At 43.8% G+C, this 24,061-nt stretch overlaps 1 protein-coding gene across 6 annotated transcripts in view; it reads right to left on the bottom strand.

The window, feature by feature from the left end:
• PUM1 (pumilio RNA binding family member 1) overlaps nucleotides 1-24,061 on the bottom strand; it is a 141,022-nt gene that overhangs the window by 52,630 nt on the left and 64,331 nt on the right. For all 6 annotated transcript variants that reach the window (XM_073666494.1, XM_073666488.1, XM_073666482.1 and 3 more), the window contains exons 11-14: nucleotides 13,182-13,320; nucleotides 12,778-12,921; nucleotides 12,186-12,470; nucleotides 11,838-12,074 (exon numbers count right to left, since the gene is read on the bottom strand). In XM_073666494.1, coding sequence (XP_073522595.1) covers nucleotides 11,838-12,074; nucleotides 12,186-12,470; nucleotides 12,778-12,921; nucleotides 13,182-13,320 — 805 coding nt within the window. The remainder of the gene's footprint in view (nucleotides 1-11,837; nucleotides 12,075-12,185; nucleotides 12,471-12,777; nucleotides 12,922-13,181; nucleotides 13,321-24,061) is intronic.

Here is a 24,061-nt window from a genome sequence, read left to right on the forward strand (position 1 = left end):
ATATCGTATACGGGAAAAAAATTCCAAGTGCGGTGAAATTGCAAAAAAAGTGCAATACCACAGATGTTTTTATTTTATTTTTTTTACCACTTTCACTGAATGCTAAAACTGACCAGCCATTATTATTCTCCAGGTCATTACGAGTTCGTAGACACCAAACATGTATAGTTTATTTTTTATTTAAGTGGTGAAAAAAAAATCCAAAAAGTTTGGTTAAAAAAAAAAATAGCGCCATTTTCTGTGACCTGTAGCATCTCCATTTTTCGGGATCTGGGGCCGGGTGAGGGCTTATTTTTTGCGCACCGAGCTGAAGTTTTTATTGATACCATTTTTGGGTAGATCCGATGTTTTGACCGCCCGTTGTTGCATTTTATTGCAATGTTGCGGCAACCAAAAAAAGTAATTCTGGCGTTAAGAATTTTTTTCTCGTTACGCCGTTTACCGATCGGATTCTTTTTTTATATTGATAGATCAGGCGATTCTGAACGCGGCAATACCAAATGTGTATGTAGGGTTTTTTTTATATTTTATTTTGAATGGGGCGACAGGGGGGTGATTTAAACTTTTATATTTTTTTCATTTTTTTTATATATTTTTAAAAACTTTTTTTCAATTTTTGCTTGCTTCTATAGTCTCCATAGGAGACTAAAAGAAGCACTTGTCTGATCGCCTCTGCTACATACAGATGATCAGCAGATCACCTGTATGTAGCAGAAATGGTCCTGTGCTATGAGCGCCGACCACTAGGTGGCGCTCACAGCGACCAGCTCATGACAACCACTGGAGTCTGCTGCAGACCCAGGGTTGTCATCACCACCCATGGTGACCCGCGATCACGTGACGGGGTCGCCGATGGGCGGGGTAAGAATCAGCTGACATGTGCCCGGTTCAGTGCGGGCTCAGCGCCGGAGTCCTCAGTAAACCGGGGGATTACAGCCTGTGCGTACTAATACGGCACAGGCTCTAAAGGGGTTTTTAAAATGCAGCAGCTCTCCACTATAGCTGACACCATGCTGTATTTGTTGCAATCGGTGTTGGCACCAACCTTGGCCGTTAATCCCCTTAGAAGCTGCTGTCAATATTGACTACAACATCTAGATGCTCCCTCTATAACAGGCACCCTAAGATCATGATTGTGTGGTCCTGATGGTTGCCTGCCATGGCAATTCACAGCCCAATAACGACCTTAGAGTCTGCCAACTATATAGTGACCTGTTCAGAAGAACTTTAGCAACATTTAGGTGTTAAAAATAAGATTTTTCTTTCCTGTCATTAATTACATTAAATTACTGAAATGCACCCAAAGAGTTAATAAACTGACAGTAGTTTTGAATATGCTGAGGGGCGCCGTTTTTAAAATGGTTTCACTTTTGAGGGTTTTCCAACACATTGGTTCCCCAAAGTCACTTCAAAACCAAATAGGTCCCAAAAAAATAAGTTTTGTAAATTCCCTTGAAAAATATCAAAAAAGTTACTGCTACAATTTTAAACCTTCTAACATCCTAACAAAATAAAAGAGGGACTTTTGGTACTGACCGTAAAATCTCTTTCTTGGAGCCCTCATTGGGTAACCATGGGTGTGTGCTGCTGTCTCTAGGAAGCTGACACTATGCTAGAAAAAGGAGTTAGCTCCTCCTCAGCAGTATACACCCACCGACTGGCACGAAGCTTGTCAGTTAGTGAAAAAGCAGTAAGAGAAGCATACAAGTATGACATGGCAAGAAGCCAAACATGGGCCTATTGGCTGACACTAGTCACATAGGACAAACTAAGGTACTAAAAAAACAGACATAGACCCAAAAATAGGGAGGGTGGTGAGTCCCCCCAATGAGAGCTCCAGGAAAACTTTTACGGTGAGTACCAAAACTCCCTCTTTATCGCCTCATTGGAGGACACAGGTAACCATGGGACGTCCAAAAGAAGTCACAAGACGGGGGGGACAGAAACTCAGCACATATCAGGTCGGGCAACCAGCGATCGCCTACTCCAGCACTTTTCTCCTTAGTCCTGCGTCCACTGAGAAGTAGGTATGAACCTTGTAGAAATTTTTAAAGGTATGCAGAGATGACCAGGTAGAATGAGCGCAGTTTCAGCGTAAAACCTGACCGCCCAGGATGCTCCCACTGCCCAGGTAGAATGAGCCTTTACACCCAGAGGGGGCCGTTTGTCCATTATTCAATAAGCTTCCAAGATCGTCAAGCAAATCCAGCGAGCGATGCTGGATTTAGAATCAGGGAGCCCTTTGCAACAGCCCTTAGACGACGAATAGGTTGTCAGAACGCCTGAAAGAAGCTGACCTTGAGAGGTAGCAACGCAAAGTTCTGACCAAATCCAGGCTATGCAGAGCCTTTTCAAGGGGATGTGTGGGAAAAGGGCAAAAGGACAGCAAGACGATGTTCTCGTTTAGGTGGAAGGCAGACACCACCTTGGCCAGGAAATAAGGTACTGGCCTAAGAACTACCTTATCTTGATGGAGGACAAGGAACGGGGGAACGACAGGAAAGAGCTGCTAACTCAGAGACTCTTCTAATGGATGTGATGGCTATGAGGAAAGCGACCTTCCAGGAGAGAAAGATCATGGTAATTTCTTGCATGGGTTCGAAGGGACGTGCCTGAAGGACTCCTAACACCAGATTCAGATCCCAAGGATCTACTGACTGGCAGTACAGTGGGACTAGGTGAGCCACACCTTGAAGCAAAGTCTAGAGGCCAGATTACGCTGAAACAGGATGGAGAACGCTAAAACAGGATGGAGAACGTGGAAATCTGACATTTGAGTGTACTGAGGGATAAACCAGCACCAAGGCCTGCCTGAAGAAAGGATGTTAGGAAGATGTTAGGCAGAGAAAAGGACATGGGAGCTGAATGGTTCTCTTCGCACCATCGAAAAAAGGCCTTCCAGGTACGATGATATATATACGAGAAGCAGCTGCTTTTCTTGCGCTGATCCTGGTCTATATGACCTGAGAAGAGAAACCTGCCTCTTTAAGCACAGCAGCTTCAACGGCCATACCATTAAATTGAGATACTAAGAATTCGGATTTAAGAGTGGGCCCTGAGTGAGCAGATCAGCGCGCTCTGGAAGTCTCCAAGGTATGTCTGAAAGTAGGTTGATCAGTTCTGGATACCAGGCCCTTCTGGGCCAGTCTGGGGCCATTAGAAGAACCGGAACTCCCTCCAGCTTGACCTTTTTGAGAACTCGGAGGATCAACGGGAGGGGCGGAAAGAAATAAGGGAGGTGAAATTGAGACCACGGAATGAATAGAGCGTCGCAAGCCATTGCCCGAGGGTCTCGAGACCTGGCTATGAAGTGAGAGACCTTCCGATTCACTCGTGACGCCATTAGATCGACGTCGGGAGTGCCCAACCTTTGACAAATATGATCAAACAGCTCTGGGTGCAGAGACCACTCGCCTGAAGACAGGCTTTGGCGACTTAGGAAGTCTGCAGCCCAGTTTTCCACACCTGGTATGTGAACTGCTGATATCGCTGGAACATGGCGTTCGGCCCACAGCAGAACCCGTGAGACTTCTGAGAGAAATGACCTGCTTCAAGTGCCGCCCTGATGATTTATATAACACACGGCTGTGGCATTGTCTGACTGGATCCGGACTGGTTGGCCCGCAAGAAGGTCCTGCCAATGGAGGAGGGATAAGTAAATGGCTCCGATTTCCAGCAGGTTGATGGGAAGGGATACTTCTAGGGTATTCCAGAAGCCCTGAACTGTGTGGCGAAGGAAGACCGCTCCCAATCCGAGTAGGCTGGCGTCTACCATGACTACTAGCCATCTGAGAGGGAGGAAAGATCTCCCAAGGCGGATGGAGGGGAATAGGGTCCACCAAGTCAAGGATTGTCTGACTCGAGGGGACAAGCGAACGGGACGATCCAGGGAGGATGTTTTCTTGTCCCACACTGACAGTAGGGCCAGTTGGAGTGGGCAAGTATGAAACAGGACAATGGGGATGGCTTCCATGGCCGCGACCAGTTTTCCCCAGAACTCACATGCAGAGTCGCAGAGGAAGAGGGGAGGGACGTATTCGAGCACGGATCCCCCGACCGAAATCAGTGATCTTGTCCTCTGGGAGAAGAACTTTGGCCTGGGAGGTGTCGAACATCATGCCCGGCAATATCAGACGCTGGGAAGGGATTAATGAAGACTTGGCCCTGTTCACTATCCAGCCGAGACGTGAGAGAGAGTGTTCAAAGTGATCTGGAGGCTCTGATAGTCTTGGTAGGACGGCCCCTTGATTAATAGGTCGTCCAAATAGGGGATGAGGATGATGATTCCCTTAGCACGAAGGATGGCAGTAGTCATCACCTTGGTTAACACTCTGGGAGCCAAGGCTAGAATGGAAGAGCCGTAAACTGGTAATGATTGTTCAGGGTCGCAAATCAGAGAAACCTTTGATGAGATTTGCAAATTGGAATGTGGAGGTAGGAAGGAGGTAGGAGAAACTCCTCTGGCTCCATGGAACAGATAACTGAGCGGAGAGACTCCATCCTGAATTGACAGAGTCGCACCTCCCGGTTTAGGAGCTTGAGGTCCAAGATCGAACAGAGATCAATCCTTCTTTGGAACCAAGAATAGGTTGGAATAAAACCCCTTGAAGCGCTCTTCTGAAGGAACGAGAATGATGACAGAAAAGACTCGATGGTAAGGAAAAAACCTGAAACATGAGCCGAGTCCCTTGAAGAATGGGGAAGAGAGGTGCTTCTTTCTCCAGTGGCGTCCGAAATGAGCCGATCTAGCTTAGCCCCAAAAAGTTGAGAGCCCTGGAAGCGGAGATTGGTAAGGGACTTTTTGGAATGTTGGTCAGCGTTCCAGGCCTTAAGCCATAGGATCCGATGTATGGCTAGGATGTTGCTGCTGGCCTGAGCTGAACAACTGGCTGCGTCTAGAGAAGTAGATAAGAAATATTTCCCAGTGTGGGCAATTTAGTCCGCCAGATCCGCCATCTCTTCTGGAGGGGCTGAAGCATTAGGACCCTGACGCAGGATCTTTGCCCAAGCGGAAATGGACTTCGCCACCCATGCGGAAGCGAAGAGAGAGCAGAGGAAAGCCCCAGAAGCTTCGTATGCTGATTTTTCCAGGGATTCCACCTGTCTGTCCGTGGTATTCTTAAAGGACGAACTGTCAGGCAGTGATAAAATCCACCGATTGACTAGTTCTGAGCTGAAGGGATGAAGAATGTCAAGCTGCCTCCTTCAACGGTTGTCAGGATGCTCCCGGTGTTTAGAGGACTCCTTCGAATTCCTTTTGACTGGAAAACGTCCGAGGGGGACACTTTGTCTTTTTGAAGGAGACGGCGTGGTCCAGAAGGCCGCACTCGTCTTCCTTAATGTCGAGAGTCTGATTGACGGCAGTGATGATGCGGTCATTCAATTCCTGCAGCTTGGATCTTTGGTCTGTATCAGAATCTGATTTTGAATCCAACTCTGACACGCATTTGGGCGTGATCTCAGGGAAGACAGGGCCGAGGGCAACTTGGGAGACATGGATGTTGATCTGGATGAAGAAGGATAGAGCGTCCACTTCCTGGGTCTGGCCCCTTTTTGTCCATGTGAGCACGGTGGCTGGGTGTCTGCGAATCCTGCTAAGGAACGCTTGGAGCGGTGGAAGCAGCTGTAAGAGCAGGTAAACGTTCCATGACCTGGACCAAGGATTATGAAACCTTGGTAAGGTCTGAGACGGAATGAGAAAGGGCAACAGCCCACTCCGGAGGAGGGGGGTGAGTTGTCGTCCCGGGCGGTGGGGGACTCCAGAGAGGAAGACATGTTGTAAGGGCTGCAGGTTAGGCAGAAAGCCGAGGCCTGGCCTGTGGACCACTTTTTATTCAGAGTGCGCAGGCGTAGTGAGTTATATTGGGAGATGGGCGGGAGAGAGGCTGCCAGAGGCTGAGCATATGCATGTGTCTGAGTGCCTGTGAAAATGCAGTGTCTGGGATACTGCAGAGGGGAGCTAATGCTGTTAGGGCTACAGCCTGGACAGAGCCTACCCGGTCAGATGGAGGGTCCCGTCTGATGAGATGTCTCCCCCACCAAAATTACTGCGAAGGCAGGAGGGTTGTGACATACGGATACCACGGTGGTGCCCTCCGGCCTTGTTAGCTGTTTTCAGCAGAGGAGAAATGGCGCCCAGGAGGAAGAGGAAGGGCGGTTCCGTGCAGAAAGTGTGAAAAATGGGGCATTTCCGTGCAGAATGCAGGAAGGATAAGTGGCCCGCCCCTCCTCCCCCTACCCTCTGTTAGTCCGAACATGTGTGGTAACAAAGAGGAGGGGTGTGGTTAACGCCGTTTTGCTGGCAGAGCAAAAGAGGTGGTCGTAGCATGGGCGGGACGGGGGCGTATCGAGTGATGCCAAGCCCGGGAGAGCGCTGGCATGGGTGTTGCGGGAGCATGCCGAGTGACGCTGATGGCCGGGAGATGCATGAGCGAGAGGGGCGTGGCCGGGAGTAGGCTGAAAGCCAGGGCCTGAATTTGCGGTCCCCGTGTCAGGAAATATCGCTGGATTGTGGAGCTCAAAGAAAGATATCCCGCTGCCTAGCCGCCGTGGGAGGTGAGGCAGGTTCGTGACGCTGTGTTGGTGGAGAGGTGAGCCACGGTGCCTGAGTCCTCAGTGTCTGGTCCTCCTCTCCACCTCTCAGGATGGCATCAGGAGCCCCCAGGGTTAGAGGGGGAATCACTGGGGGGCGTCCATCCCGCACAGTCCTGGTCCCGGACTGTGCAGAAGATGGGATCAACCCCTGTGAAGGAGGAAAGGCACTACTAGTGGCCCCGTCTTCCTCCCGGCCCGCTCCAAGGAGGGGGCTGGGGATGGGATCTGAGGCAGGACCGATCTGCTTCGGTCTTTCTGAACACCAATAGGTGACAGGGTAGGTGTCCTGTCTCGCAGACCGAGAGTGGGCGATGTGGGCGACACCACATTGCTCTCTCGGTCGCACATGTGCGGGAAAACAGGGTGAGACATTACACCCCGTTACCCTGGGAAGGAAAAATCTGAAAAACAAAAGGAAAAGATTAATAAACAACAGGGTGCCTGAAAAAGAAGAATAAATGGATCTGGGGTGAGATTCAGGTCCGCCTCCTACAGACCCTAAGCTTAAACTGATGGGCTTAGTGCAAGTTGGTGGGTGTATACTGCTGAGGAGGAGTTATCTCCTTTTTCTAGCATAGTGTCAGCTTCCTAGAGAGAGCAGCACACACCCATAGTTACCTGTTTCCCCAATGAGGCGATAAAGAAAGAACATTTTACAGATGGTGAAGATGTAAAAACTACATGAGGGAAATGTTATTTGTTAACTATTTTGTGTGGTAGGACTACCTGGATTAAATGGATAATCAATCATTCAAAGTTTGAAAACAGATGATTTTCAGACTTTTTTTTTTTTTTAATTTCTGATATTTTTATAAAATAAAGGCAAAACATACTCAACCTAAATTTACCATTATCATAAAATGTAATGTGTCACGAAAAAACAATCTCAAAATCATTGGGATATTTGAAACATTCTAGAGTTGCTGCCACAAAGTTACACTTCAGATTTGTAAAATTTGGCCTGGTCACTAAGGGGTTAAAACACCTCAGTTCATCTAACCAGGTTCCTACTTTGCATTGTATATAGATGGGTCTTTTATTTTGGAGAAGTCCCTAGTTAAAGTAATATGATAGCCTTCTTTTTGATAGAGCGCTAATCTGCATAAATACAGCTACAATCTTAAGGTAAACTCCCCAAATAGTGAAAACCTTTTTTTCAGCCTAGCTGCTGCCAAGATACATAGGGAAAAAAAAAGAGCAAGTCCTCAGCCACAGCCACGTCTTTGTGGCCATCATTGAGCACCTATTAGCAGCATTCAATCCAAAGCAGCCGCTTCCCTGTGGGCTTCTTAGGGAAGAATGGCTAACTCCTGTGAAAGCACAGTATGAAACCTTGTCCTATGAGACAGGGTTTTGTAAATCAAACAGTTCTAACTGGTGACATTTATTCTTATTTTGTTACAGTTTATTATTTTAAAAGAAAGCAAATGTGGTTCTACAGTGTTAAAGCCCCCAAAAATGTAATATTAGAAAGGAACTGCAAACTTTCAACCATTAACCCCTTAATAACATCTGACGTACTAATACGCATCTGTGCCTTGGGACTTAAGAGCCAGACCCGTATTAGTACGTCATGGCGATCGCGCGCGCACACACAGGCTGTGCGGGCACGATCGCCGCCGGGTGTCAGCTGATTGTCACAGCTGACAACGGATACTATGTGCAGGGAGCGGTCCTGCACCGCTCCCAGCACATTAACCCCCGCGATGCTGCGATTGAAGTCGATCGCAGCATTGCGGGGGCAAGGGGAGGTGATCGCAGATACTCACCTCCTCTTCCGGCTTCCAGAGCTGTCTGCAAAGGCTTCCCGGGTGTTGCCATGACGACCCGATGTCGTCATGACAACATCCGGGTCACCAGACAGCAGGAAGATTGTTTGGACATGCGCAGTGCATCTCCAAACAATCTTCTCCCTGTCCGGCGCTGACAGCCTGCATAGCACAGGGATGGTGCTGCATTCCTGTGCCATGCAGGCGATCAGAGAAAAAAAAGTGAAAGTCCCAGAGTGGGACAAAGTAATAAACTATATAAGCTTCCAGAAAGTGCAAAAAAAAATTAAAAAAAATTTGCAAAAATATAAAAAAAAAATAATCCACCAAAAATAAAAATATAATGTACCCATCAATAAATATTATTCTAAAAAAAACAAACAAAAAAAAACAATAAAAGTACACATATTTGGTATCGCCGCGTCCGGAACAACCTGACCTATAAAACTGTCCCACTAGTTAACCCCTTCAGTGAACACGGTTATAAAAAAAAAAAAAAAAAAAAAAAGACGAAGCAAAAAAACAATGCTTTATCACCATACCGCCAAACAAAAAATGGAATAACAAAAGACAAATATAAATAAAATGGTACCGCTGAAAACGTCATCTTGTCCCGCAAAAAACAAGCCGCCATACAGCTCCATCATCCGAAAAATAAAAAAGATATAGCTCTCAGAATAAAGCGATGCTAAAAAATATTTTTTTCTATAAAATTGCTTTTATTATGTAAAAGTGCAAAACATAGAAAAACGATATAAATGTGGTACCGCTGTAAACGTACTGACCCGAAGAATAAAGCTACCTTATCACTTTTACCACACGCGGAACAGAATAATAAAAAAAAAAAACAATTCCTGAATTGTTGGTTTTTGTTTATTCTGCCTCCCAAAAATCGGAATAGAAAGCGATCAAAAAATGTCACGCGCCTGAAAGTGGCACCAATAACAACGTCAAGTCATCCCGCAAAAAACGAGCCGTCACATGACTGTCTGCCAAAATCTGGAAAAATTATAGCTCTCAAAATATGGCGATGCAAAAACTAGATTTTACAAAAAATGCGTCTTTTAGTGTGTGACAGCTGTCAATCATAAAAACCCGATATGATTCTGGTATTGCTGTAATCGCACCGACCCGAAGAATAAAGTCGTCTAATCACTTATAGCACACGAGGAACGGCGTCAAAAATAAACTCTTGGGTTAGGATTGGGCTAGGGCTGGGGCTGGGTTTGGGGCTAGGGTTGTGCTGGGGTTAGGGCTGGGATTTTTTTCAAAAGTTAAGAAAAAAAAGATGACGATATGGCGACTAGTGTTGAGCGCAAGTGCTCGCTACTTGAGTTTGCATCGGGTGCTCTGGTATGCACTGAGTATCGTGGGTATTTGAGTGACATGCTCGAGTCTCCGCCCCATATGCTTCGTGGCCAAAAAAACTTTACGGGGATTGCCTGCCATGCACGAGCGATCCCCGCATGTTTTTTTTTGGGTGTCTAATAACCGTGAAACATGCAGAGCAGGGACTCGAGCATGTCACTCGAGCACAAGCTGTACATGGTGCATACCTGAGTACCCGATGCAAACTCAAGTAGCGAGCACTTGCGCTCAAGACTAATGACAACTTATTCAATATGATGACCTAATGTAAACAAATTCTGTGTCGTACCTCTGGGTTCAAAATGTTCACTATACACCTTAATAAAATCCTTGGGGGGTATAGTTTCCCAAATGGGGTCACTTGTGGGGGAGCTCCACTGTTTAGGCACATCACAGGCTCTCCAAACGCGACATGGTGTCCGCTAACAAATTGAATGGAAAATCGTCTCAAATTGTTAGCGGACGCCATGTTGCGTTTGGAGAGCCCCTGTGTGCCCAAACATTGGAGCTCCCCCACAAGTGACCCCATTTTGGAAACTAGACCCCCAAGGCACCTATCTAGATGCATAGTGAGCACTTGGAACCCCCAGGTGCTTCACAAATTCATTCATAAAAATGAAAAAGTGTTTTTTTTTTTTTCCACTTTTTCATTTTTATGAATCAATTTGTGAAGCACCTGGGGGTTCCAAGTGCTCATTATGCATCTAGATAGGTGCCTTAGGGGGTCTAGTTTCCAAAATGTGGTCACTTGTGGGGGAGCTCCAATGTTTGGGCACACAGGGACTCTTCAAATGCAACATGGTGTCCGCTAACAATTTGAGCTAATTATTCAAGCAAATTTTACAATCAAAAAGTCAAATGGCGCTCCTTCCCTTCCGAGCCCTGCCGTGCGCCCAAACAGTGTTTTTTCCCCAAATATTGGGTATCTGCGTGCCCAGGGGAAATTGCACAACAAATTTTGGGGTCCATTTTTTCTTGTTACTGTGAAAATAAAAAAAATTGGGTCTAAAGTAACATTTTTGTGAAAAAAGTTAAATTTCATTTTTTTCTTCCACATTCAAAAAATTCCTGTGAAGCACCTGAAGGGTTAATAAAGTTCTTGAATGTGGTTTTGAGCACCTTGAGGGGTGCAGTTTTTAGAATGGTGTCACTTTTGGGTATTTTCTGTCATAAAGACCTCTCAAAGTGACTTCAAATGTAGTGTGGTCCCTAAAAAAATGGTTTTGTAAATTTTGTTGGAAAAATGAGAAATCACTTGTCAACTTTTAACCCTTATAGCTCCCTAACAAAAAAAAATTTTGGTTCCAAAATTGTGCTGATGTAAAGTAGACATGTGGGAAATGTTATTAACTATTTTGCGTGACATATCTCTCTGATTTAAGGGCATAAAAATTCAAATTTTGAAAATTGCAAAATTTTCAAAATTTTTGCCAAATTTCCGTTTTTTTCACAAATAAACGCAAGTGATATCGAAGAAATTTTACCACAATCATGAATTACAATATGTCACGAAAAAACAATCTCAGAATCAGGGGGATCCGTTGAAGCGTTCCAGAGTAATTACTTCATAAAGTGACAGTGGTCAGAATTGTAAAAATTGGCCTGGTCATTAACGTGCAAACCACCCTCGGGGCTTAAGGGGTTAACACCTCCGCCACCATATAAATTATTACGATATATGAGCACACCATAGCCCTGCAGCCTACACAATACTATACAGCCAGCATCTGCATGTAATAGCTTGCTCTAATCGCTGCGGTTTAATCATTTTAATTCAACTGTCAATCACGGACAACATAATTTAAATGGCTAGGTTGCTGGTGTGCATGTGCATCAGAACCCCAAGGTTCAGAGGAGTTAATATGGCAGTAAGGGGCTTCCTGAAAATGCTCATTGCTACCTTGTTGGTCTTCCGATGAAGCCCTGAAAGACTGGACTTCAGAGTAGATTGACTATTTCACTATATACTGCAGTACATAGTGTAAGCAATCAAATGATCACAGATTGAATCCCAAGAAAACTATAAAATAAAGTTTTTTTTTTATACAATCCAAAAGGGAAAAAAAACTATAAAAAGTTAAAAAAAACAAAACACTGACTTCTTACCAAGATTGAGGCTGGAAGACGACCCATGGGATGATAAGGATGGTGGTGGTGTCTGAGAATGGCTGGGCCCCTGGCTGGCAAGGGGCATACCTACAGGACCAGGAGAAGAGGAAAACCCAAGACCATTGTAGAAACTATGGCCAATTGGATTCAAACTTGTAGAAGTCCTTTTGTATAGGTCAGTGCTGCCAGTAAGAGAATCACGACGTGATCCACTGCCAGTGTTAGAATTTGCAACTAGTAAAAAAAAAAAAAAAAAACAACATCAATTTAATTTCATCTGCAGTAATTGTGTCAGAACCATTTTCATCATGTAAGCTCAAAACAAGATGCTTCTGTAAAGCTTACCTGCTGTCCCAAAGCCACCAAGAGCTGAACTAAGCGTTGCACCTAGTGATCCACTACTACCAAACCCCAACGAACTGTTTGCCGGTTGACCTGAACTCTGCGAAAACAAGGAGCTGCTTTGGGAATTACTGGTGAGGGAGTTATTGCCATAAAAAGAGCTTGATGCCAGGTTCTGGTTGCCCTGCGGCGGTGGCTGTCCCTGAGGTTGCTGGGAATTCAACTGTCGAAAGGGTCCATTAGTAGTGCCACCTGGTCCATTGGCAGTGGCAGCTGCTGCTGCAACAGCTAGAGGCGCCAAACAAAAAAAAAAACCCGAAACATTAACTCTATATACAAATATACCCCAACAGCATTCTAGTTTTCTATACTTTACACACAACTAACCAAACTGTATAACACAACATCTACATGGATATATTATATTGGTTAATATTGCTGTACAGATTACATTACTGATGCAACTTATGGGTTCATACTATTTCTGTTATACAGAGAAACCTGCAATGTACAATGTCTGACAATAGGCTTTAAAAAATTAATTCTTGTCTGCAAGCCTCTTTAATTCTGTATATTTGCAAGATTTGACGATTACCTGCTTGAGCTGCTGATGGACTGATGATAACAGGTGCAGGAGCTACCAACCTAACCGGACCCCCAAGTCCATTTCTGGCCCCAGTGTTCACAACAAGTGCCCCTGTTTGGTCATAGTATGCAGCAGGAGCAAGTACTGGGTACCCTACAATAAAAAGCACAAGTGTTAGAAAGACCTATATTAAAAGAAAGCAGAGTATATTTACAAATCTAAAAACCATGACATATCTGGCAGATCCCATGTCGAACTGAAGTATACAAACAGAAGAAGTTGTCCATCTATTAGGTAATACTCAGCCAAAAGCTCCTACAAATGTATATTTCTATACAAAGATATCACTGCAGAGAATACAAGCACATTTTTGGGTAAGTATATAAACCAATCGTCAAATAATATATACCCACCTGGCATGCCAGCAGCAAGCCCCTGCCCAAATGCAAGTGCAGAGTTTACTGCAGCTGCTGCTACCAGCTGATCATTTTGCTGTCCCTGTTGGTTCTGATTAGGGGTTAGAGGTCGCTGGTTCCCACCAGGACGAAGAACCTATATGGGTGGAAAACATGTAGGTCAAAAGCTTGTATTCTTAACAGTGGACAGATAAAATTGCAAAACAGAAAAATGATAAATTGAATAGGCGTTGAAGAAAATACAATTCCAGCTAGGAATGCGCAAGGTACATGGAGCAGCAGACTGTGCAATAGTATCCACTGGTCTCTGCAGATTATTAACCCTAGAATGCGTGACGTCTGAAAAATACACCTTCACATAACCCGTGCCTTTTAGGCCCTTGTGCAAATCATTGTACATGGGCCTAAAAGGCCCGCATTATGCATTCTATGTGATTAATCCTTTTTATCACTTAACGATTTTTTTTTCACATTTCAAACAAAGACATGAAAAACACACAAACAAGGGTATATAAATATTGAAGTAAACTAACTGCAGCTACATTTATTTTCCAACTTTTTCTTTTCAATTTTATTGATCTTCCGCACAATTTACGCGTTATCTTTTCTGAAGAATGTTCTTTACAGACATTTTCTCCACAAATGATACAGTAACACTTAGTTTTCCTGTCTTTGTTGGACAAATAAAACAACTCTTTTGTTTTCTTTCTGGCTCTGGAATTGCCCGAAAATGGAATACGCCACACCGTTTGATAGCTTCTCTAGTTTGCTTTGGCAAGCATTTTATGTTGCTTTGCTGCATGATGTGAGGCATTACAAGTTCATGACGAAGGTCCTTCAAGAATAGGCGTCTCCTGTCCTTCCTACTAGCATGGAAACGGGATTAGTTTCAGTATAAATAATGTAGGAATTAACCCCTTAAGGACCGAGACACTTTGTAGATTAATGACAAGGCCAATTTTTACAATTTTGACCACTGTCACTTTATGGGGTAATTACTCTGGAACGCTTCAACAGATCCCCCTGATTCAGAGACTGTTTTTTTCGTGACATATTGTACTTCATGATTGTGGTAAAATTTCTTCGATAACGCTTGCGTTTGTGAAAAAAAACGGAAATTTGCAATTTTCAAAATTTGAATTTTTATGCCCTGAAATCAGAGAGATATGTCACACAAAATAGTTAATAAATAACATTTCCCACATGTCTACTAGCAAAATTTGGGAACCAAAATTTTTTTTTTTTGTTAGGGAGCTATAAGGGTTAAAATTTGACCAGCGATTTCTCATTTTTCCAACAAAATTTACAAAACCATTTTTTTTTTAGGGAACACATCACATTTGAAGTCACTGAGGTGTCTATATGATAGAAAATACCCAAAAGTGACACCACTCTAAAAACTGCACCCCTCAAGGTGCTCAAAACCACATCCAATAAGTTTATTAACCCTTCAGGTGCTTCACAAGAACTGAAGCAATGAGGAAGAAAAAAATTTAACATTTAACTTTTTTTCACAAAATATTAAATTTAGACCAATTTTTTTTTTTATTTTCACAAGGGTAACAGATAAAAATGGACCCCAAAATGTATTGTGCAATTTCTCCTGAGCATGCTGATACCCCATATATGGCGGAAAACCACTGTTTGGGCGCACGGCAGAGCTCGGAAGGGAAGGAGCGCCATTTGACTTTTTGAATTCAAAATTTGCAGGAATAATCAGCGAACGCCATGTCGCAATTGGAGAGCCCCTGATGTGCCTAAACAGCGGAAACCCTCAACAAGTGACCACATTTTGGAAACTAGACCCCTCAATGAACTTATCTAGATGTGTGGTGAGCACTTTGAATCCCCAGGTGCTTCACAGAAGTTTATAACGTAGAGACGTGAAAAAAAAAAAATTCACAAAAATTTTCTTTTACCCCCAATTTTTTTTTTTTTTCACAAGGGTAACCGGAGAAAATTTACCTCTCATTTTGTTGTGCAATTTCTCCAGAGTACGCCAATACCCTACATGTAATTGGCAACTACTTTTGAGGCACAGTGCAAAGGTCAGAAAGGAAGGAGCACCATATTATAGTACAGATTTTACTGTTATGGTTTGAGGGTGCCATGACCCACTATGAGATCACCTGAGGTGCAAGAACAGCAGATTCCCCCATAAATGACCTCATTTTACAAACTACACCTCTCAATGAACTCATCTAGGGGTGCAGTAATCATACTAACACTACGGGTGTGTCACAGAATTTAATTCCATTGGGCAGTGAGGAAAAAATAATGACATTTTTACTGCAAAAATTTTGTTTTAGCCCCAGATTTTACATTTTCACACTGGGATAATGGATAAAAATAGCACCAAACTTAGTCCCATAATTTTTGCTGAATGTGGCAACACCTTATATACAGTACTGCTTGGCCACACGACGACACTCTGGAGGGGCGGAGCGCTATTTGCCTCCTGGAGAGCAGATTTTCCTAGAATAGTTTGTGGACTCCATATACAGAGCCCCTAAATGCTAGAAGACCCGAATCCCCCCTCAATTGACCTACGTTTGGAAATTATACCCCTGCCAAACAAGTGGACACTAAATGTGGTTTAGACACACTGCGGTGCTCAGAAGGGCGGGGGGATTTGGATTTGGGAGTGCAGAATTTGCTGAATTTCTTTTGGGGTGAGAGGAGCCATTTAGCTTTTCCAGAGCCTTTGTACTACCCGTAACGTGGAAGCCACCTATATTTCCATTAACGCATGACAGACCTGAGTGGGGGCTTTTATGTGAAGCTTTTATTGGGAACATTTTACATAACATTAAAATCACATTTATTCGGCGCTCTACGCTGAGCACTTACTTTGGGGTCTCCATCTAAATCTCCGAATGACGCGATTCAGATGAAACCCCTGAGGGATCTATTCACTATAATGAGATGAGGCAGCAGAGTTACTCTGGACTCAGTCTGGCCTCTGTTCAGCGTTATCCTTCTTTTCAGAGGTGCTCAAAACTGTGGCCGCCGAATCATAGGTCAGACATCGTCCACAGTGCCTCCATCTGTCTCATTACAGGGAATCTTCCGCCAGGGTTTTCCATCTGAATCACTTATTTCAGAGATTTACACGGAAACCCCGGTGTAAGCTCTCAGTGCAGAGCGCAGGATAGATGTGCGCCGAGCCTTACTGCATTCTTTGGGAGGCAGAATAAACAAATCTGCAGCAGGTGAAGAATTGGTTTTATTTATCTTTTACGCCGTTCCTCGTACAGTATAAGGCTATGTGCCCACGATGCAGAAATGCTCCGGATTTTTCCTGAGCGTTTCTGCATCTCCCTGGCAGAAAAAACGCATGAGGATTGTACATGCGGATTGTACATAAGAATTGTACATGTGTTTTTCCTGCCAGGAACAAGCGGATGTGAAGAGTTCTTCACTTGCATTTCCGCATGTGGGTTGACAAGCGCTTTCCAAGCTATCACTTGGAAAGTGCTTGACAACTTGGTCACCACTATATAAATCCATGCAACCGGCATGGATTTATATACTGTGACCGAAAGAATGTTTAAAAATAAAAAATAAATCTATACTTACCTTCCGATGCCCCCGGTGTCTTGTTTCGCTCCGTCCTGGCTGCCGGAAGATTGCGGTACACTGCACTAAAGTACCTGCCGTCACATGACTATGATGTCAGCGCAGGTCCTACAGTACGTCGTGATCTGCCGGCAAGGGAGGACGAGCGCACCGGAAGCCATCAGAAGGTAAGTATCATATTTTTTTTTAATTTTATTCTTTTTTTTCACAGGTACTATGGTACCCGGGTCCGGAGGAGAGTCTGCTCTCCTCTAGACCTGGGTACTATCCGCACATTGAACGCATGTATTCCACATGTGCTTATCTAGTGAAGCGGAATCCATGCGTTCTAATGCAAGTCAATGGCGGCGAAAACGCAGCACTTCCGCAAAATAATTGGTAGTGCTGCGTTTTTTTCCCTCAATGATAATCCGCAGCAGAAATTTCCGCAGCATGTGCACAGCATATGCGGATTATCATTGGGGACATGGCAGGCCTTCTACCATGCGTTTTTTAAGCGTTTCTGCAGCGTTTTTGCCGCTGTGGAAACGCTTAAAAAACGCATCGTGGGCACACAGCCTTAAAGTGATTAGGCGACTTTATTATTCGGGTCGGTGCGACTACAGCGATGCCAGATTCATATTGGGTTTGTATGATTGACAGCTGTCACTCACTAAAAGATGCATTTTTTGTGTGCAAAAACTAATGTTTGCATCGCCATATTTAGAGAGCTATAATTTTTCCATATTTCGGCCGACAGTCATGTGACAGCTTGTTTTTTGCGGGACAAGATGACGTTTTCAGTGGTATCATTTTTATTTTCATCTGTCTTTTTGATCGCGTTTTATTTCACTTTTTTCCAGCGGTATGATGAAAACTCGGTTTCTCGTGTTTTTTTTTTTTTTTTTACTCTGTTCACTGAAAGGGGTTAACTAGAGTGACACGTTTATAGATCGGGTCGTTCCGGACGCAGCGATACCAAACGTGTACTTTTTTGTTTACCTAAAAATCTGTTTACACTGTACACACCAAAAGTTTGGACACACCTTCTCATTTAAAGATTTTTCTGTATTTTCATGACTATGAAAATTGTACATTCACACTGAAGGCATCAAAACTATGAATTATCACATGTGGAATTATATACTTAACAAAAAAGTGTGAAACAACTGAAAATATGTCTTATATTCTAGGTTCTTCAAAGTAGCCACCGTTTGCTTTGATGACTGCTTTGCACACTCTTGGCATTCTCTTGATGAGCTTCAAGAGGTAGTCACCGGAAATGGTCTTCCAACAATCTTGAAGGAGTTCCCAGAGATGCTTAGCACTTGTTGGCCCTTTTGCCTTCACTTTGCGGTCCAGCTCACCCCAAACCATCTCGATTGGGTTCAGGTCTGGTGACTGTGGAGGCCAGGTCATCTGGTGTAGCACCCCATCACTCTCCTTCTTGGTCAAATAGCCCTTACACAGCCTGGAGGTGTGTTTGGGGTCATTGTCCTGTTGAAAAATAAATGATGGTCCAACTAAAAGCAAACCGGATGGAATAGCATGCCGCTGCAAGATGCTGTGGTAGCCATGCTGGTTCAGTATGCCTTCAATTTTAAATAAATCCCCAACAGTGTCACCAGCAAAGCACCCCCACACCATCACACCTCCTCCTCCATGCTTCACTGTGGGAACCAGGCATGTAGAGTCCATCCGTTCACCTTTTCTGCGTCGCACAAAGACACGGTGGTTGGAACCAAAGATCTCAAATTTGGACTCATCAGACCAAAGCACAGATTTCCACTGGTCTAATGTTCATTCCTTGTGTTCTTTAGCCCAAACAAGTCTCTTCTGCTTGTTGCCTGTTCTTAGCAGTAGTTTCCTAGCAGCTATTTTACCATGAAGGCCTGCTGCACAAAGTCTCCTCTTAACAGTTGTTGTAGAGATGTGTCTGCTGCTAGAACTCTGTGTGGCATTGACCTGGTCTCTAATCTGAGCTGCTGTTAACCTGTGATTTCTGAGGCTGGTGACTCGGATAAACTTATCCTCAGAAGCAGAGGTGACTCTTGGTCTTCCTTTCCTGGGGCGGTCCTCATGTGAGCCAGTTTCTTTGTAGCGCTTGATGGTTTTTGCAACTGCACTTGGGGACACTTTCAAAGTTTGCCCAATTTTTCGCATTGAGTCACCTTAATTTCTTAAAGTAATGATGGCCACTCGTTTTTCTTTACTTAGCTGCTTTTTTCTTGCCATAATACAAATTCTAACAGTCTATTCAGTAGAACTATCAGCTGTGTATCCACCAGACTTATGCACAACACAACTGATGGTCCCAACCCCATTTATAAGGCAAGAAATCCCACTTATTAAACCTGACAGGGCACACCTGTGAAGTGAAAACCATTGCTGGTGACTACCTCTTGAAGCTCATCAAGAGAATGCCAAGAGTGTGCAAAGCAGTCATCAAAGCAAACGGTGGCTACTTTGAAGAACCTAGAATATAAGACATATTTTCAGTTGTTTCACACTTTTTTGTTAAGTATATAATTCCACATGTGTTAATTCATAGTTTTGATGCCTTCAGTGTGAATGTACAATTTTCAAAGTCATGAAAATACAGAAAAATCTTTAAATGAGGTGTGTCCAAACTTTTGGTCTGTAATTATATATAATTATATATATATATATATATATATATATATATATATATATATATATATATATATATATATATATATATATATATATATATATATATATATATATATATATATATATATATATACACACACTTTCACTTTTTTCACAGATATAATGTATTGCAATGCACTAGCATTGCAATACATTATACCTATATTGAAAGCTCCTGAGACTATGCTATGCATTAGTCTCAGTAGCTTTCCGTAGCTTGGTGACCTGGTCACCATGGCAACAGTCGGGGTCCCGCGATGACATCATGGGGGCGCCAACCTGAAGGCAGAGGGAGCTCCCAGCCCTCTGCCGGTCTCTTGAATGCTGCGATTGCGCTCGATCGCAGTATTCAGGGGGTTAATAGCCAGGGGCGGTGCTGACACCGCTCCTCGCTGTTTGTGCCGGAGCTCAGCGCTGCCAGTGGCTGAGCTGCAGCACTAGAGAGAGCAGCAGACGCTGAAATTTCAGAGTCTTCTGCTTCATCATGCTGTGATCAGTCAGTCAGATTGACTGACTGATCGCAGCGATCTGGGTGCAGGGACCGACTGCATGGGTCCCTGCACCTTCTCGTGCCGCTCAGCTGTCACAGAGAGCTGTCGGCACTAAACTGGCACAGCGTGTTTACACGCTGTGCGAGTCCAAAGCTATGACGGACACTGCACTGCAAGGAGCAGTAACTTACACCCGCTCATCCCGTGCAGTGTCTGTCATTGAGCGTTACGGGGTTAAGGGAGGATTCATCAAGCATATTTGAAAAAATTACTACAGGTAAATGTTTTGTTTGCCTCTTGCATGAATATTTTCCAACCTTTTCATCCATTTTGTCCACACCTCCTTTAGTTTTATTATAGTACAGGATGATTTCTGGTTTCTGTTTCCTGACAATACTGGAATCATGATGCATGGTGCTGAGTAATATAAAGGATTTTTCCTTCTTCGCTTTGTAAGACACAATTGTTGCTTTGTTGCTGAAACCAAAGACACTATCATAAAGTGATCGCTGTGGAATGTGCTTCATCACCCGAGGAATATCTCATCAATTTGGCTTCATAGTAAGTTGAAGATCTTTTTCATGCAAAAAAATTGCCCAGTTCAACATTAGTAAAGTAATTGTCCATTGTAATGTTTCTACCAGAATTGTAAATTGGTACAGCAAGTTTTTTTTACAATGTCTGAACCTAGTTCTTTCTGCACTGGAGCGCCAACTTCTTTGCCACAGTAGATAAGCCCATTCACCCCATAAAGATTTGCAGAATCACACATCCAGAATATTTTTATTCCATACTTGGCTGGTTTACTAGGCATATATTGAATGAACTTGCAACGTCCTCTGTAGGCTACAAGTTGATCATCCACTTTTACATTAGCACTAGGATTGTAGAGCTTGGTACAATTCTTGATAAAAATATTCCAGATGTAACTGATAGGTGCTATTTGATCCATTTCCAACCTCGCAGGATGAGTTTGCTTATCATCAAATCGAAGGCTTCTCCGAATTTCCTCATATCTATCCACTGAAATTATTGCTTTGTAACGTGGATCAGAAAGTGGGTCCAGAAATAATTCTCTGATAGGAACATCATAAGATTTTTTACACCCTGCCGGAAGTGTTAGCCCAATATAAGCATACAATTCCTCTTTTCAGATATTTTGCCATATTTATTTTTCCAGAAGAAATAAGTCTTCCTTCTAGGTTTGTACATAAAAGCATCTCATCTGTAATCTCTTCAGAAAAAAAAATATTCAGAAAACATCTTTAGAGGACAAGTATTGGGGACCCCACATCCCCAACAACCCTGACTACAATAATACAGTAAGTGGTTACATAAACACTGATGATTACAAGATAAACATAGTACGGCCTAAAAGGCATGGGTTCTGTAAATATGGGGCTTCCTCAAAAAAAGCATTGTTATACCAAAATGCCTATAAAATTACATGAACAATGGATATTACCAACAACGACATACTTGAGGAATACCTAGAGTTTCAAAATTCTATCATCTAGGGTTAAAGTGAAGGCTCTATTTATATTAAATACCACGAAACCACTCATTCCTGCATTGACACATTGGGGCATACTTATCAGGCTAAATGCACCCATTCAGGCATAATTTGAGGGGGGGGGGGGGGGGGAGGGGGGGGACACCAATAAAAGCCACCCCTTTCTTTTATGAATTGCACCACATTTTGGTTATATTCATCATTCAGACAGCTGTTATTTTACATGTACACAAAACATGGCAGTCCAAACTATCAGTGTTTTGGATCAGAGATTTATCAGTGTATCAGTTTTTACCATAAGTGATTTTCACTTATGCAAAAATAACCCTTAGGCTAAGTGCCCACGTTGCGGAACTGAAGCATATTTTTTACGCTTCTCCCTGGCGGGAAAATCGCATGCGGATTTTACATGCGGTTTTCCCGCCAGGTAGAAGCGTTTGTGAAGCGTTCTTCACTTGCATTTCCGCATGCGGGTTATCAAGCGCTTTCCAAGCGATTTTAGCATCACTTGGAGAGTGCCTGACAACTTGGTCACACTATATAAATCCATGCAACCGGCATGGATTTATATAGTGTGACCAAGTAATAGTTAAAAAAAAAAAAAAGAATCAGAATGGTAAAAAATAAAAAAATAAAGTTTATACTCACCTTCCGATGCATTCTCTGCCCCGTCCGGAGTCTTGAGCGGCTCACGCTGTTGTGTGCAGGACCTGCGGTGACGTCATTGAGTCATGTGATGGGTCACATGACTCAATGACGTGGCAGGTCCTTCACACAACAGCGCGACGGTGGGAAAACACCGGGAAGACATCAGAAGACATCCATAGCGATCAAGGCATTTAGGAGATAGTGAGAGGTGGTCGTCCACTCACCTTTCCGACGGCCCCCATGATGCCTGAGAGGACCTGGCGTTGTCATGGCAGTCGGAGGTCACATGACCACCTCCAGGTCTGCCATACACAGTGTCCTGCTGGTGTAGCGCCGGCGTGCCGGGCAGAGACGCTGTTCCCCTCACCACCGCAATCCTGGTCTGGCGTCCTCCAGCTCCCCTGCTGCTGATGTGTGCACAGCGTGCAGCTTCCCGGGCACTGTGCTGATGGCGCGCACGCTCACTCCCTCTTAAAGGGGCCACACGCGCCGTCCTAAAGAGTCCCCGGCCAATGGCCGGAGGACCACTCCTGTTTAAAGCACCTTCTCCAAAAATGGAGGTGCCTGTGCAAGGTCGTTGTTTGTGTGCTAACACTCTCCTCAGCCCTCAGGTTCCAGTGCCCGCCAGTCTGTCAGTCAGCTGTGCCCACCAGCCTGTCTACCTGCCGTGCCCGCCGGCTTGTCTACCCAGATCACCTGTCTGGCTACCGGCCGTGCCCGCCTACTTGCCTAACCGGATCACCCGTCAGGCTACCTGCAGTGCTCATCCGCTGTACCCATCAGCCGCAGCCACCTGACCCGTGGGAGTCGCATGCTGTCACACAAGGTCGGTCCCAGAGTGGCACCTGGTTCACCAGCCCGGTCCCTCCTTGGTTCACGGAGTCGACTAAGCCGCCATGTGGCCAGGGTCGGTCCGAGTTGGCACTTAGTTATGCCCCTCTGGTCCCTCCTTGCATCCCAGCACAGAAGTTCCACCACCCGGACCCGTAACACTAGGCTAAGGTAGCAGCTGAAGTCTAGCAGGAGATACTGACAGTGTAAAACGGTCAGTTGAGCTCTCATGCAATGAAATACATGTCTATTGCATTGCATGAGAACAGTGATTAGAAAAATAAAAATTGAAGTCCCATACAGGGACTAAATAAACATGTAAAAAAAAAAAATCTAAAAATGTTTTCAACTGTTAAAAAAATAAATAAATCACAAAATAAAAAGATTATTATAATTATATATATATTATATACACACACATATTAACCCCTTTAAGACCTTGGGATTTTCCGTTTTTTGCTCCCCTTCTTCCCAGAGCCATAGTGTTTTTATTTTTTGGTCAATATGGCCATGTGAGGGCTTACTTTTTGCGGGACGAGTTGTACTTTTAAACGCCATTACTAGTTTTACCATATTGTTTACTGGAAAAAGGGAAAAAAATTCCAAGTGTGGTGAAACTGCAAAAAAAAAATGCAATTCCACAGTTGTTTTTTTCTTTCCACGTTCACAGGACGCTAAAACTGAGCTGCCATTATTATTCTCCAGGTCATTACGAGTTCGTAGACACCAAACATGTATAGGTTCTTTTTTATATAAGTGGTGAAAAAAAAATCCAAAGTTTGCAAATAAATAAATAAATAAAATAGCACCATTTTCCGAGACCAGTAGCGTTTCCATTTTTCGGGATCTGGGGCCGGGTGGAGGGCTTATTTTTTGCGCGCCGGGCTGACGTTTTTATTGATACCATTTTGGGGTAGATCCGATGTTTTGATCGCCTGTTATTGCTTTTTATTGCAATGTTGCGGCGACAAAAAAAACCCACAAAATTCTGGCGTTTGGAATTTTTTTCTCGTTACGCAGTTTACCGATCGGATTAATTCTTTTTTTTATGTTGAAAGATTGGGAAATTCTGAACGCGGCGATACCAAATATGTGTGTTTTTTTTTTTATTATTTTATTTTGAATGGGGCAAAAGGGGGGTGATTTAAACTTTTATTTTTTTT

The sequence above is a fragment of the Phyllobates terribilis genome, unplaced genomic scaffold (assembly GCF_046119375.1).
Source record: "Phyllobates terribilis strain yellow unplaced genomic scaffold, ASM4611937v1 Scaffold_2__4_contigs__length_985480577, whole genome shotgun sequence".
Lineage (NCBI taxonomy): Eukaryota > Metazoa > Chordata > Amphibia > Anura > Dendrobatidae > Phyllobates > Phyllobates terribilis.